Here is a 15,411-nt window from a genome sequence, read left to right as displayed (position 1 = left end):
AGACAATTTCTTGGTTTAACTATGACTGGTTTTGCCGAACCGCTGAAGCCAGAAAAATTCTCTGGTATGCACTTCAAGAGGTGGAAAGTCAAGGTCATTCTCTGGCTTAATGCTATGAATGTGTTCCATGTTAATCAAGGCAAACCTAAGGGTGTACTGACTCCTGAAGAGGAGAAAAAGTATGACGATGCCAATCCTATCTTTACGGGAGCAATTCTTAGCGTCCTTGTTGATCGTTTGGTTGATGCGAATATGCAATACATAGACGAGAAGGAATTGCAGGATGCACTTACTACTAAGTATGTTGCATCGGATAATGACAATGACCTATATGTCATGGAGAGTTTTCATGATTATAAGATGGCTAATAATCACTCTATTGTAGAGCAAGCTTATGCAATACAGTGTATTGCCAAGGAGCTCGACCAGCTTAAGATTGTCCTCCTTGTCCGATTTGTGGGTGGGTGCATTATTGCAAAAGTTTCCTTCTACATAGAGGAACTGCGCCACATATCTGAAATATAAGAGACAGGAGATATCAGTTGAAAATATGATAGCGTCTCTAGATGTTGAGAAGAAAACCCAGGCTAAGGACACATGTTCTAAAGGAGGCGAGGGCCACTCCAGCGCCAACATGGTTCAGAAGAACCACAACAAGGGCAAAGGAAAAACAAAATCTAACAAGCCCAACAAAACTACCAACTTCAAGACGAAGAACAAGGCTGGACTGACATGTTTCGTGTGTGGTGAGATGGGTCATTTTGACAAGGATTGTACTGATCGAGCGTATCGTCGTGGCAAAAAGGGCAATGCCAACACAGTGGTCGCTAGCAATGAGGGAGACAAAGGGTATGGTAATCTACCTTTCATCTTTTCTCAGTATTTTAATCACCTAGTTGGTGGCTTGATACTGGTGCTAATGTTCATGTGTGTTCTAAAATTAATTTGTTCTCTTCTTATCAGGGGCCTAGGATTCCTCCGTCCTAATGGGGAATGAGTCACATGCTTCTATCCATGGCATTGGCATAGTGGATCTGAAGTTAACTTCAGGAAATATCGTGCAGCTGAAGAGCATGCATCATGTCCCTTCTATGCACAAGAATCTCGTTAGCGGAACCCTTCTATGTAGAGATGGGTTCAAGGTAGTTTTGGAGTCTAATAAAATAGTTGTGTCTAAGTTTGGACAATTTATTGGTAAAGGTTATGACTGTGGATGCTTTTTCCGCTTTTCTCTGTTAGATTTCAATAATACGTCTATGAACCAAATTTGTGCTAATTTTGATGATCTTATGAGTATTTGACATTCTCGTTTGTGTCATATTAATTTTGGTTCTATGTCCCGACTTTCCACCATGAGTTTAATTCTGAATATCACCATAGTCAAAGGTTTTAAGTGCCATAGTTGTGTGCAGTTGAAGCAATCTCAAAAGCCTCACAAAGGCTGCTGAGGAGAGACACCTGACACCTTTATAACTCATACATTCTAATCTCTATGAGATGAATGGCGTGTTGACTAAAGGTGTCAAGAGATACTTCATGACAATGATTGATGATGCGTCTAGATTTTGCTATGTATACTTGATAAAAACTAAAGATGAGGCTTTAGACTACTTCAAAATCTATAAGGCTAAAGTTGAAAACCAACTAGGGAGAAAGATCAAACATTCGTTAGATCATGGTGGTGAATACTTTCCCAAAGTCTGATGATTTCTATACAGAACATGGCATTATTCATGAGAGGACACCTCCATATTCACCCGAATCAAACGAGATTGCTAAGAGGGAAAACCGTATGTTGACTGACTTGGTGAATGCCATGCTAGACACATGCAGTTTAACTAAGGCATGGTGGGGGGAGGCAGTCCTGAATTCGTGTCATGTTCTGAATAGAATTCCTATGGGCAAAGAAGAGAAAACCCCTTATGATAAGTGGGTTGGGATGAAACCATCACTTTCATACTTGCGCACATGGGGGTGCATGGCGAAAGTCAATGTACAAATTAATAAAAAACGCAAGCTTGGACCAAGGACAATGGATTGTGTCTTTCTAGGTTATGCTTCATGTAGCATATCTTATAGTTTTTTAGTAGTTAAATCCAAAGTTCATGATGTGTATGTAGATACTATTATGGAATCTCGTGATGCTACTTACTTTGAACACATATTTCCATTTAAAGACATTAATAGTAATTCTAGATATTCTTTTGAGATAACTTCTAAACATAATACACCCGTTGAGAGCTTTGAACAATCACATGAGAGTGTACTAGAGGAGGATGACAACGATGCTAAGGAGCGAGATACAAAGGGTTGAAAAATCCTTTGGTGTTGATTTCATTGTGTACCTTGTGGATGACACTCCTACTACCATTATAGAAGCATTTACATCTCTAGATACAGATGATTGGAAAGAAGCGGTTCAGAATGAGATGGGCTCAATTCTTTCAAATGGTACGTGGGAGGTCACTGATCGACCCAATGGATGTAAACCTATGGGTTGTAAGTGGGCGTTTAAAAAGAAGCTCAAGCCTGATGGTACAATCGAGAAGTACACGGATATGCTTGTAGCTAAAGGATATACTTAGAAAGAAGGAGAGTACTTCTTTGATCCTTACTCACATGTTGCTAGAATGACTACTATTCGAGTAGTACTCTCCTTGGTTACCTCATATGGCCTTTTTGACCATCACATGGATGTGAAGACAACTTTTCTTAATGAAGAGTTGGACGAGGAAATCTATATGGAACAACCTGATGGATTTGTAGTAAAGGGTCAAAAAGCAAGGTGTGCAAGTTATTGAAATCTTTGTACGGTCTGAAGCAAGCACCAAAGCAGTGGCATGAGAAGTTTGACACAACTCTAACGTCTGTAGGCTTTGCCATTAATGAGGCAGACACGTGTGTATATTATCGTTATGGTGGAGGCGAAGAAGTTATGTTGTGCCTATATGTTGATGATATATTGATATTTGGCACAGACATTGATGTGATCAATGAAGTCAAGTCTTTTCTATCAAAGAGTTTTGATATGAAAGATTTGGGAGAAGCTGATGTGATTCTAAACATCAAGTTGATTAAGGCAGATGGTGGGATCACTCTCTCGCAATCTCACTATGTTGAAAAGGTTTTGAAGCGATATGGCTTCTCTGATTGCAAACCTTCTCCAACACCTTATGATTCCAGTGTGACATCGTGAAAGAACAAGAGAATTGGTTTAGACCAGTTGAGACATTCTCAGACCATCAGTTAACTCATGTATCTTGCTAGTGCAACAAGGCCCGATATCTCGTTTGTTGTGAGTAAATTGTGCAGGTTCATGTCAAACCCGAGACTGATCATTATCATGCACTTGAGCGGGTTATGCGCTACTTGCATGGTACAATGAGCTATGAAATCGACTATCCTGGTCAGCATGCAGTACTTGAAGGATATAGTGATTCGAATTGGATATCTGATGCAGATGAGCATTATGCCACTAGTGGTTATGCCTTTACTATAGGTGGAGGGGCGGTATCATGGAGGTCATATGCAAACAGACCATCTTGACGAGGTCAACCATGGAAGCCTAGCTCGATGCACTTGACACAGCAACCGTTGAGGCAGAATAGTTGTGTGAACTCTTGATGGACTCGCCGGTGGTTGAAAAACCAATACCGGCTATCCTTATGAACTGTAGTAATCAGATTGTGATTGGTAAAGTGACAAGTTCTAAGGATAATGGGAAGTCATAAAGACATGTTAAAAGATGATTTAAGTCTGTTAGAAAGTTGAGAAACTCTAGAGTTATAAGTGCGACTTATATTTCAACATAATAAAAAATCTTGCAGATCCTTTTATAAAGGGACTACCACGTAATGTGATAGAAATCGCATTGAGGGAGATGGGTGTGAGACCCATATAAGTTGCTATTTTGAAAACCTAGTCTGTGTGATCGGAGATCCCGTGAATTAGGTCCTAGGAAGAATAAGCCACTGGTGAACTGAGGAAAGTAACTTTTGATCCTCTATAAGTAAAGATGCAATACTCTTAAATGTTGTAAGGCAGGTTGGCTTTGTGACTTAATGTGTTTCTATTGGCTTTTACTAGCAAAGATGATGCCCTGCAGAACATTTTTGAAAGAACACACCTATACGAGTTAGACTGTCTAACGTCGCAATCTATGAGATCTAAGTGATCTCTAGTAAACTCATGAAGGGACCTTGGAATACGACGTATATGCTCCATTAGAGAAGGGGACTATTGGTAGCCAGGTACTAGTTATGGCTTTGAGTGAAATTCATTCACACAAAACTTGCAATTCAAGGCATAGTCCTTTGTCCAAGTTGTGGGTTGGTGTAGCTTGGAGTTTTAGGCGGAAGTTCAACTTAACATTCTCTGCTGAAACACTGGTATATTGAACAATAGTGAACAATGGCAAAACTACAGATAGGCATTTGAGATTTGGTAGGGGTTGTTGGATTTATGGGCTAGGCCCAATTGTGAAATACAATTAACTCCTAGAAAAATCTCAAAAGCCCATGTATGTGTATGGCTAGGGAATGGTGGAACAAATAGTCCTATATTGCTAGTCCAAGTGGAGTGGAACTAGTTTAAATATGGAGGCTACACTCACTCACCAAGTCATAGATGAAGAGAGAGTGTGGAGAACCATGCACACTCGCCTCGCCTAGCCTCGCCTGGGCTGGGTGAAGGGCGCGGGTGCACCACATGCGCGTGAATGGTCTGCCAAAATCCGGCCCTCGCCTTGCAGGGGCACAAGTTCCTTTTTGCCATTTTATTTTTTAGTTGCTTGGCTGTTAAGTCTAGAGCGGTAGAGCCATATCCGATCGTGATAAGGATCTGAGCCGTTATCGGAGTGTGAGTCTATCGGTTCGTGGCTAACGTGCAGATCAGATCGTAGGTGCTTATCGGTTCGCGGTCACGGCTCTATATAAGGCTTCTTACAGCCACCGCCAAACCCATCCCAACATAAGTTAGGATTTCGCCTCTGCTCACAGCTGTGTCGTCATCGTAGTTCTCTTCGTCCCGATCGTCGACGTCCATCTGTGATCGGGAGAGCAGGTCTTCAAAACCTGTCGTCTTCGAGATCCTACACCGGGAGAGGGTGAATAAGATTTTTGGGAAACGTCCTCATGCGACTGCTCGTGATCTTCTCGTCGATCCTGTTGTCGACGTCGTCATCGACCCTACTGCCTCCACGTCGTCGATCTTGTTGGCATCAACATCAATCAGTATGTTTAATCAGTACGCATCATCTGATCTGATCTCATAGTTCAGTTTATCTGTCGTTATAGATGCGTTCTGCGTACTGCTCACTAGCCTATTAGGGAACAACTTGCTAGTTTATTTATTGTTGGTCATGATTTATCACGCTAGATGGCTTAAACAGAATTAATACAGTAATGAATTGACGTAATTAAAATATAGGGGGAGTATAGTATCCCTATATGCAAACTCTTTATAAGAAACTGTTAAAGACCTATTCGCCCAATTATTACGGTTAGTCAAGACTTTACAGGGAACCTTGGAGACAGACAAAGAAGTAAGAACCCAATGCACCTGTGCAAAGACTGTACTTTCCAGTCTTTCCCTGAAGAATTATGACACATGATTAGAAGACGGTTCAACCTTTCACACATAAACACGGAAGATGGCTGTACCTATAAATACTAGAGAACTTGGCATAAGGGAATTCGCATGACCTCACAAAACCTCTCCTGATGGAATTTTAGTTTATATCTGGTGGAATATTTGGAAGGGGAATCAGATAACCTTTCAACAACAGGAGCTGCAACCGTCGAAAGTAGCCCAACTGATCAGAGATAACAACCCACAGTTTAGCCTGGCCATGCAGCAAACCACCGACTAACCTTGAGCTTTCTGGGCTGTTTTTCTACTTCTTTGGTAGGTTCTGCACTAGAGTTTTTGTTTTTATTCCGCTTGTAAGTTTCTCTTTCTAGTTTCTATCGTGTAATATATATTATGGCGAAGCACTCGCCGTTAATTCAAAAGAAAGACAAGCATCTGAATTTGAATCCGGCAACCTATCCAAATTGTGCCGTCCAACGAGACTTTGATATATATAGACCACTGAATGATAACGGGCGTACCAGTCGTGGACTAACAAAGACAGGTAACATGGCAGCATGGCGCTCGCCGCCTGTTTCCGAGAAGAAGAGTATATGTCGTTTTCTGATCAGTAGCCGACTGACCGGTTACTGTTCATTGTTCGCTGTTCATTGGCAGCAGCAGAGCAGTGGTAGTAGTACTGGTAGTGGTACTCTGGTAGCTGATAGCACGTTACTAATAATTATCATACGATTTCCTAAGCGGAATCTCGAGACGAACCACATTTTTCATCCGGTCTATGAGCGCGCTCAATCATCAGTGACAGAGAACACTGTAGGTCCTTAACTGGAACTAACAATTCAGAAACAATCCTAAATGTTTATTACACTGGATGAATTTTATTTGGATAGATGATACTACCGTTCCTGGGCTAAAAAGCAAGGTAAAAACTGGCCTAACGCACGTGATCCTCCCATGGTCTCAGAAGAAAACCACTCGCAAAAAATAAAAAAATCGCAGCAATGAGGCTGCTTTCAGTTGACGGTGTGCACGACTCGCTGAACCCAGCGTGATTTTGTCCCGGTTCTTGGAGCCCAGCAAAAAGGGCGCCTGAAATTCCACAGGATGAAGGGGAAAACGGCAACAAAAGGGACTCCGACATGCGGTGCAGAAAGTGAAAACGCGAGAAAAGCGCCCGTCCTTTCTCGTTCCCTTCCGTGCAGTTGCAAGTGTTGCCACGCCGCGCCGCGACACACCACGCAGGAGGCAGCGAGCGCAATAATGCGCACGCAGAGGAGCACAGCGGCGTCACTGCTGCGGCAGTAATGGCCGCCTGGTTCCACTTCCACCACGGTGTGCACTAGCGCTACACCGAGGCCACCTTTTCTTGGTTCCTTCAACACGCCTACTCCGGCCTCCGGATCGGGCACCACGTCTGCCCCCTGCTCCCGGAATCTTTGCCAAGCGGCGCCGCTACTGTCCGGCAAGGCGACCCCGTCTCTCGGCCGGCGTTGATCTGGTGATGCGCTTTTCACGGTGTTTTTTTTTTTTGTTTCACTCCCCCCTCCGTCCTGTGTGATTGTGCTGCAGTTTTGTGCCGGTGCTAACGGAAACCGGAAAGTTTGCGTCTTTATGTTACTGTGGTTGAGGCGGGCGGAGTGGCGGCGCGATGGGCATCTCGGCGAGGTGGCTCAAGTCGTTAGTTGGGTTGAGGAAGGTGGGGCGGCAGCAGCAGCAGCGGCGAAAGGATGATGCAGATGTTGGTCGAATGGTACGCGCCGCGCCGAGTTTCTTCCAATCATTATCCAGTTCTGGCGTATCTTGTTCTTAAATTGGTGGTTGGTGCATTCATTTCGCTTATTGCCTGGACCTATGTGGATTATGCAAGAATCATTTTTCATACCCGAGTCAATCCACACCACCAAAAGAATGAACTATTTAATCAGGCTTCTTGATCATATCCTGGGAAGGTCTGTACTGATCAATGTTAGTTATCCATCCTTGACTGAATCGGGATTGCAGTCGGTAATTCCTTGTGCACTGGTTGAATTAATTTTAATTTTTTTTTACTGAGGAGAGCATATTGTTGAGTAATTTGTTACCTGCTTTGTTCAAAGCTTACTTAAGTACTTGACTTCATTGGCACTTCTTGAACTATGAGAACAAAAAATCTTGGTGGTTATGCAATCACAAGAGCTTTAAATTAACTGATGGATATGTATAGCTTAGTATGGCCAAACCTTGCCTTCTGATATACACATGGAGAACATATTTTTGTGCCACTTCCCTCAGACTCAGAATATACATTGTTTTGCTTACGAGTTGCCAACTGGAGAAACTGCAGAAAACCGATGTCGCCGACCAGTTTCATTTTCAGATTCAGCACTCTCAAGATGACAATAGCATTGCTGCACAAGAAATTCCAGAGGTTTCTTATGGAAATGATCCACCTGAAGATGATTCTAATGTACCTTCATGCTTCGAGCCTGCTCGTAGTTCAGCTCATATGCCATTTTGTCAAACTGAAGAAGCCCAGAAAGAGATCTGGGCTGCTACAATTATTCAGACAGCATTTAGAGCTTTCCTGGTATGCATTCATGTCATGTGGATTCCATTTTCTGATTCAATTCTCAGCTCTAATATCCCAACAAACCCTAATACACATTCTTATGCTCATAGCCTCTTTTTTAATGTGGAAGCATCGCAATGCCTGTGTCTTCGAGGGGGCCTCGCCTTGCGATCACAACATCCTCACGTGCATCAAGGAGGATGTGGGGTTGTGGTGCTTAGCTGGGGCCTCAAGGCTTAGAAGGATTTGGCCTTAATCTGTCAGTGGGTCAGGTTTTGTTTGATGTCTTGTAATTGTGGTTTATAACCTTTTGCCCCTTAAAGGGGGTTTGTACTGACCTATTTTGGATTCCATTTCTTAATATAATGATGTGCAGCTCTCCTGCGCGTCCGAGAAAAAAATAGCCTCTTTTTTAATTAAAACTCAGTTCTGTTTGTAGCTAATGCCAATGCAATTTTGATTTCCTAGTGTAAAAGTAGATCAGCTAATTTATGTTCTATACCTCTATGTCCATTCTTGTGGGTACCCAGTGCTCCTGTAGTGATGCTTGAAATTGTTTGTTCACAATCTGATTGTACATTACCCTTTGCAACTGCAGAAGTTGGCAAAACAAGTTTTCTCTACCAAGAAAAAAATGTAGAAAATGTGGAAAGAAAACGAATATACCATCATTCTCACTTAATGCTTTAATTCCTTATAGTTCCCACTTGGGTTTCTTCTTCAGGCAAGGAGAGCCCGCCGAGCTTTAAAAGGGTTGGTTAGGCTTCAAGCCCTTGTAAGAGGTCATATAGTAAGAAAGCGAGCAGCTACGACACTCCGTTGTATGCAAGCTTTGGTCAGGGTTCAGGCCCGTGTTAGAGCAAGGCGAGTTCGCATGGCTTTGGAAAACCAGACTGATCGGCAAAATACTTCACCAGAGCACACGATCGAGGCACGTGTCAGAGAAATCGAGGTGAGATGAACAAATTTCAAAAACAAGGCATCCTATTATCCTGTCATGTATTTGGCTGATAGTTATATATGCTGATACTATTTCAAAAATTGTTTCTAAAATGCTTTCATTATTTGCTTTTCTCATTAGGAAATAACTGGCGTTCCAGTACAATGATCTGGTTTGTTTGTGAACTTCTATCATTTTCTTAAAATGCAGGATGGCTGGTGTGATAGTATCGGTTCTGTGGGAGATATCCAAGCAAAACTTCTAAAGAGGCAGGAAGCGGCAGCTAAACGTGAGCGAGCCATGGCCTATGCTCTAGCTCATCAGGTAGTTTATTCTGCTTCTACACCAAGTCACCAACATATGCATAAACTGTTATTCTAGTAATAAGATGATTACTAAAGTAATAAACCATAGATTAGAGTGGATATTGTAACGTGTAAAACCTGTTCTAGTCTAAGGGGATGTTTTGTTTCCCTCATTCCTTGGTCCGCGCTATGTCTAGACCAGATTGGCCGGTTTGTGTGGTTCATCCGCGTTGGAGCCAGGCTACCCTAACTCCCTAAGCCATCCGTACCGATACAGCCTGTCTATCCCTAGCTCACAGAATCGGGCGACTAAGGTTAGCTAGGTTTGGCTACCTCTCCCTTCAGGTTCCCCTAACCTCCTGCTTCTTCACTGCTGGGGCAGATGGCGTGAACTTATCCCTGTGCTTCTTATCAGGTGGCTAAGGTATTGGTCAAGCTACTTCCTTGTCACAGGTGCACTTATCCCTCACAGTGCAACCCTGTCTGCCACCGTATCTTGGTCCTTCATTGCTGCAATCATACTTGCCTTGTGCTGCCTCGTTGGGGGTGTACCGCTTGGCGGTGCCCTCTGCGGCGGCGCGGACGGTCTGCGGCTTGGACGCTGGAGCGGCGCATTCCCTGTGTACGTTCGAACGGTCCGCGCCTGGAGCTAGATGGTCTGCGATGGCGCAAGGTCGTCTTCCTCCTCGCAGCGCCCTGGATCCGCCCCCTGGGGGAGACCTTAGAGCGCTCTGGGTTGGCAGGTCACCTGGGGCATCCCTAGATGGAGTAGAGTCGCCTAGGGACGAGAATGAATTCGGGTCGATGATGAAGACCTAAATATACCCTCCTAGCAGATAACTAGGAAGGTAGGGACCTCGTCAGAGCGAGATCCTAGGGTCGTCTTGGGGTCGACGGGCCATCCAAGACGGATCTAGACGACGTAGAGTCGAATAGGGGTGGAGGTGGATATGCGGAAAGCTATAACTAGGACTATGCTACATCTACTCCTAGGGTAGGAATGATAAGAAATGATAAAGAAAGTAATTAGTTTGATTGGAATGTGTTCGGGGGTTCTCAATCAGTCGTATCCCTTCATATTTATAGGAGGAAGGTCTGGACCCGTTCCTAGGCGATAGCTAACAAACTCCACATGATTAGATGGATAACCACGCATGAGATAAGGATAATCGTCCGAGTTAATCTGATCGCGGGGGCGCAGACCGTCCGGGCTCTAGGGCCGGACCGTCTGCCACTTTTGGTGTTCAACACTAGGCATGGGCCATGGGCTGCCCAGCTCCGGTGAAAACAAGTGCCACACATGGTTGGTGCCGACCTGCGTGCACATGGCCAATGGATTGATTGTTTTTGGTGCTTTGGCAGAAGAAAAAAGTGAGAATTCGATGCTTAGTAGGTAGTTGGTCTCCATTGGTAGCTTAGTTCAGGTTTTGGTGTGGTAAGGTTGCTAGATCGATGAGCTAGCTAGCCCTGCAGTCTGATAATGGTTTGTACTGTTAGTATAAGGATCAAGTGATTTCCCAAAGATAGAATTACTTAAAAAACATGTGGCTGATGCTGTGATTCTTACCACCATTATGCTCTTTGATTGAGTTGGAAACATTAGTGCTTTTTGATTCCATGCCGACTCCTTGATGTCTTGCATGTCCACATTGGTAGCAGTTTTATAGATGACTGGTTAACTCACCACACCAAAGAAGAGGTGAGATGAGCTCATGCAGAGCACTCAACCAAACACGATCCTATCAAGTTGGGTTTAACCATACAATTAAATACCATGGATTTGCCTTATGCTCGCCTGGTTGTCCTTGGCCAGGTCTAATCTTAGCCAGGCTTGGATGCTTGCTATTGCTTGACTGTGTTCATTTCGTGGGGAACAATTGAAGTTGTACTTCCTGTATGCTAGCTTGACAATTAAGATGTCCATCTTTTACAAATTATTCTGTTTGGTCAGCTCATGGTAGAATAATTTCATTCTGTAACAAACATAGGACCTGTACTCAAAGGGATAATGAAATATTCATGCTTTGGTCCTCCTTGGGAGCGAAAGCACATCATCATGATAACTGAAATTACCTTCATCTGATAAAAACAATAAAAAAGAATCCGCAGTGCAAGTTTGTTAATCCTTTCAAAATCCTGGCATCCGAAATTCTTAACCTGTTTCCCTCCTATTTCAGTGGCAGGCAAGTTCAAGACAACCTACAGCATTTGAACCTGACAAGAACAGCTGGGGCTGGAATTGGCTAGAGAGATGGATGGCTGTTCGGCCTTGGGAGAGTCGGTTCCTTGGCACTTACGGGACAGATGGGATTTTTGTAGTTAATGAAACCAGACAACCTGACAGAAGTGCAACCAAGACCCCATACAGAAAACCTGTTAAAAAGCATGATTCAACCCTTCAATCAAACATGTTGAACCAGAAGGTCTTCCCATCAAACTCAGAGGGTGGTGGCTCCTCGACAAATCGATCAAGTGGTTTGGTATCAACTAAATCTAGACTGAAGGTTTTACCCAGAGAAGGTTCTGAGGAAGCCTCATCTCATCCTTCAGTAATTGTGCGGTCCACTAGTAATCCGAAGGAGAGGATTTCCAGTATTAATTCAAAGGAGAGGACTGGGGACTTGGATTTTCAAGTTCATAAAAGATCCTCCTTGCCTGGCATTGGTAAAACCACATACCACCTGCACTGCTTCTAGCATGAACTTCTTTTATTTGAAGATTTGCAAGACATTTCTTGTTATGTGTATCAGCATATGGCATCTGCGTTGTTTAGATCCTCGCACACACACTAGCAAGTTGTAGTCAAATTTAGCTTTCAGGCATGGGATACACTCGTGTTTACACGGCTGCTTAAGTAAAATATTCAAATTCATTGAGTTGCTATTGGCGAATTTCCAGGTCCAGAAGCTGGCAAACACCTGACAAAGAAAGGCATGGTTAACCGATCCCTGAAGGCCACAAAAGATTCCCAAATACTGGGGTCAAGGCATCATCTTGCCAGTTCCATTGATCCAGTTCCCACCAGAGTTGAACTGGAGACTTGAGAAGGCATGTTATGCTCGAACATCGCCATGGATTGCACCTAGCAGCTTGGATGCCGTTCATGCCTCAATGGCTGCATGAATGTGTCGCAACATCTATGTTATACTGGTGGTGGCGGTTTTCGAGTTTCGACACCATATATGTAGGCTCATTTCATGAGATAAAATCAGATGCATGTGAGCATGTCCATATATGTTAAGAGGATTACCATTGGTTTTATTGTTGTATTTGTAAGTTGCCGTTAGGAGGTGTAAATTTGTGTCGTCGAGTGGTACTTATTATGTGTTGTCGTATAGTTGTGACTCGAAGGTTAAAGGTGGTTTTGGTTCTACTGCGAAGTGTGAACTGTAGTGAGCTGTGTTCTGTAAAAAAATAAAGTTGTTGTGATTTGTCTACTGTAAAAAAAATGGAAGTAACTTGGTTCAAGCTGCCGTGAAAATGTAGATTTTATATGATTTTTTTTTTTTTTTTGCAATGCTCCTGAGAGTCTGATAGATTTTTTATATGCAAAACGATACTAACACAACATTTTTTGAGATGACTAACGTAATTTCCATTGCTATAATATTCCATACATACAGATAATTAAAATATATAGACGTTCATAGTTCATCTCAAAGTTTGCCAATTACAAAGCTATCTCATGTAGCTCTCGCACTAGTTAATATTGTAGCTATCCTGTGAATGGTCTTCATGGTCTTGTTCTCTCCTTCCATCTCGTCGTACCTTTGTTTTGTGTAACTGCATTTGATGTTCTAGGCATGTATTCACCTCTCAAACTGTCTCTCAAGTTGCTATTACGAATGAAATTGTGCAAAGAAATACAAGCCATAATGATTTGCTTAGTTAAGAAACTCAACATATCTTTCAATATGTGCTACTTTTGCTCGAGGACTCTAAATGCCCGCTCAATTACATTGCGTAGGGACAAATGTAACAAGAGAAATATCTCATACTTGTGGTGGACAACCTCAACGATGATGACATTCTGGTACATACTTTTCTTATAAGATGCTAGGTATCCAATTCATTTTGGATAACTGGAGTCCACAAGGTAGTATTTGCTTAAAAAAAGTTAGAACTTTTTGTACATAAAAGAAGAGAATTTTGGTAACATTATTTATTATTGCATTACCTTTAGAAGGTCTAGGAAATAAAGAAAAAATGCCAATGCATGGTCAAGGATCCACGTATCATATGTAGAACCTGGCCAACCGGGCAACCGACAACTACAAATATAAACCCTCATGTCAAAGTCACATACGACGAATGTATATAGACAACAAGAGTAATTGATCACCTCCTCAGTAGGCACTACGACCTTGACACATGAATCATCTATAACACGAATATCACCTTTGAAATAGGGCCATAATCGATCTCCTTCACCCTATCATGTTCACTGCTAAACGTTGGATCCCTTGGCTTGATGTTATGTTTTTGAAAGTCGCCTAGAGGGGGGTGAATAGGGCGAAACTGAAATTTACAAAATTAATCACAACTACAAGCCGGGTTAGTGTTAGAAATATAATCGAGTCCGCGAGAGAGGGTGCAAAACAAATCGCAAGCGAATAAAGAGTGTGACACGCGGATTTGTTTTACCGAGGTTCGGTTCTCGCAAACCTACTCCCCGTTGAGGTGGTCACAAAGACCGGGTCTCTTTCAACTCTTTCTCTCTCTCAAACGGTCCCTTGGACCGAGTGAGCTTTTCTTCTCAATCACTTGGAACACAAAGTTCCCACAAGGATCACCACACGATTGGCGTCTCTTGCCTCAATTACAAGTGAGTTTGATCTCAAGAAAGAATGAGAAAGAAAGCAATCCAAGCGCAAGAGCTCAAAAGAACACAACAAATCACTCTCACTTAACACTAAAGCTTTTGTGGAATTGGGAGAGGATTTGATCACTTGGGTGTGTCTTGTATTGAATGCCTAGCTCTTGTAAGTAGTTGGAAGGTGGAAAACTTGGATGACTTGAATGTGGGGTGGCACACCTGTGACTAGTCGTTTGGTGGAGGCTGCTGTCGCATGGCGCACCGGACAGTCCGGTGCGCCACCGGACACTGTCCGGTGCGCCAGCCACGTCACCAGGCCGTTGAGTTCCGACCGTTGGAGTTCTTACTTGTGGGCCCGCCTGGCTGTCCGGTGGTGCACCGGACAAGTCCTGTAGACTGTCCGGTGTGCCACCCGCGCGTGCTCTGCTCCTCTGCGCGCGCTGGCGCGCATTAAATGCGTTGCAGTCGACCGTTGGCGCGAAGTAGCCGTTGCTCCACTGGCTCACTGGACATGTCCGGTGAATTATAGCGGAGCGGATTCCCGAAGCTGGCGAGTTCAGAGTCGCTCTCCTCTGGAGCACCGGACACTGTCCGGTGGTACACCGGACAGTCCGGTGAATTATAGCGAAGCGCCTCTGAGAATTTCCGAAGGTGAAGAGTTTGGCTTGGAGTTCCCTGGTGCACCGGACACTGTCCGGTGCGCCAGACCAGGGCAGCCTTCGGTTATCACTTGCTCTCTTTGTTGAACCCATTTCTTGGACTTTTTATTGGCTAAGTGTGAACCTGAAAGGGAAATGTGCCCTTGGGCCATTTCTAAGTATTTTGGTGATTGAGTGCCAACACAAGTGCTTAAATGTAAATCTATGCCCATGAATGGACAAAGTGCAAATCAAGAGCGAAGGTATGTTTCTAAGTCTTAGTACATTGGTTTTTTTGTGTACTAATATACTTGTCTAAGTATGAGAAACAGAAAGAAGAAGAAGAAAAGAGAAGAGTTGGCTGTGTACAGCCAAAAGGCTGTTTCGGTCTGGGGCACCGGACTGTCCGGTGGTGCACCGGACAGTGTCCGGTGCGCCAGGCTAGCTCGGGCGAAGTGGCCGCTCTCGGGAATTCGCCGACGACGTACGGCTAAAATTCACCGGACTGTCCGGTGTGCACCGGACTATCCGGTGGGCCAACGGTCGGTCGCGGAATCTGCGCGCGACACGTGGCC

At 43.7% G+C, this 15,411-nt stretch overlaps 1 protein-coding gene across 11 annotated transcripts; it reads left to right on the top strand.

The window, feature by feature from the left end:
- Positions 1-6,674: 6,674 nt before the first annotated feature.
- Positions 6,675-12,895, top strand: LOC100284036 (calmodulin binding protein). 11 transcript variants are annotated; one of them, NM_001412716.1, is made up of 7 exons: positions 6,675-7,087; positions 7,218-7,339; positions 7,946-8,155; positions 8,862-9,089; positions 9,288-9,401; positions 11,560-12,046; positions 12,281-12,895. In NM_001412716.1, exons 2-7 carry the CDS (start codon positions 7,238-7,240, stop codon positions 12,424-12,426), a joined length of 1,287 nt encoding a protein of 428 aa, NP_001399645.1. In that variant the 5' UTR covers positions 6,675-7,087; positions 7,218-7,237; the 3' UTR covers positions 12,427-12,895. The 11 variants fall into 11 exon arrangements, with proteins under 11 accessions (NP_001399645.1, NP_001150406.2, NP_001399644.1 ...); NM_001156934.2 differs by having other exon boundaries at positions 7,913-8,155; NM_001412715.1 differs by having other exon boundaries at positions 7,159-7,339; positions 7,913-8,155.
- Positions 12,896-15,411: the final 2,516 nt, after the last annotated feature.

This window comes from Zea mays, chromosome 1 (assembly GCF_902167145.1).
Source record: "Zea mays cultivar B73 chromosome 1, Zm-B73-REFERENCE-NAM-5.0, whole genome shotgun sequence".
NCBI lineage: Eukaryota > Viridiplantae > Streptophyta > Magnoliopsida > Poales > Poaceae > Zea > Zea mays.
The sequence above is the reverse complement of the archived record's forward strand: the minus strand, read 5'-3'. Positions and strand labels throughout refer to the sequence as shown.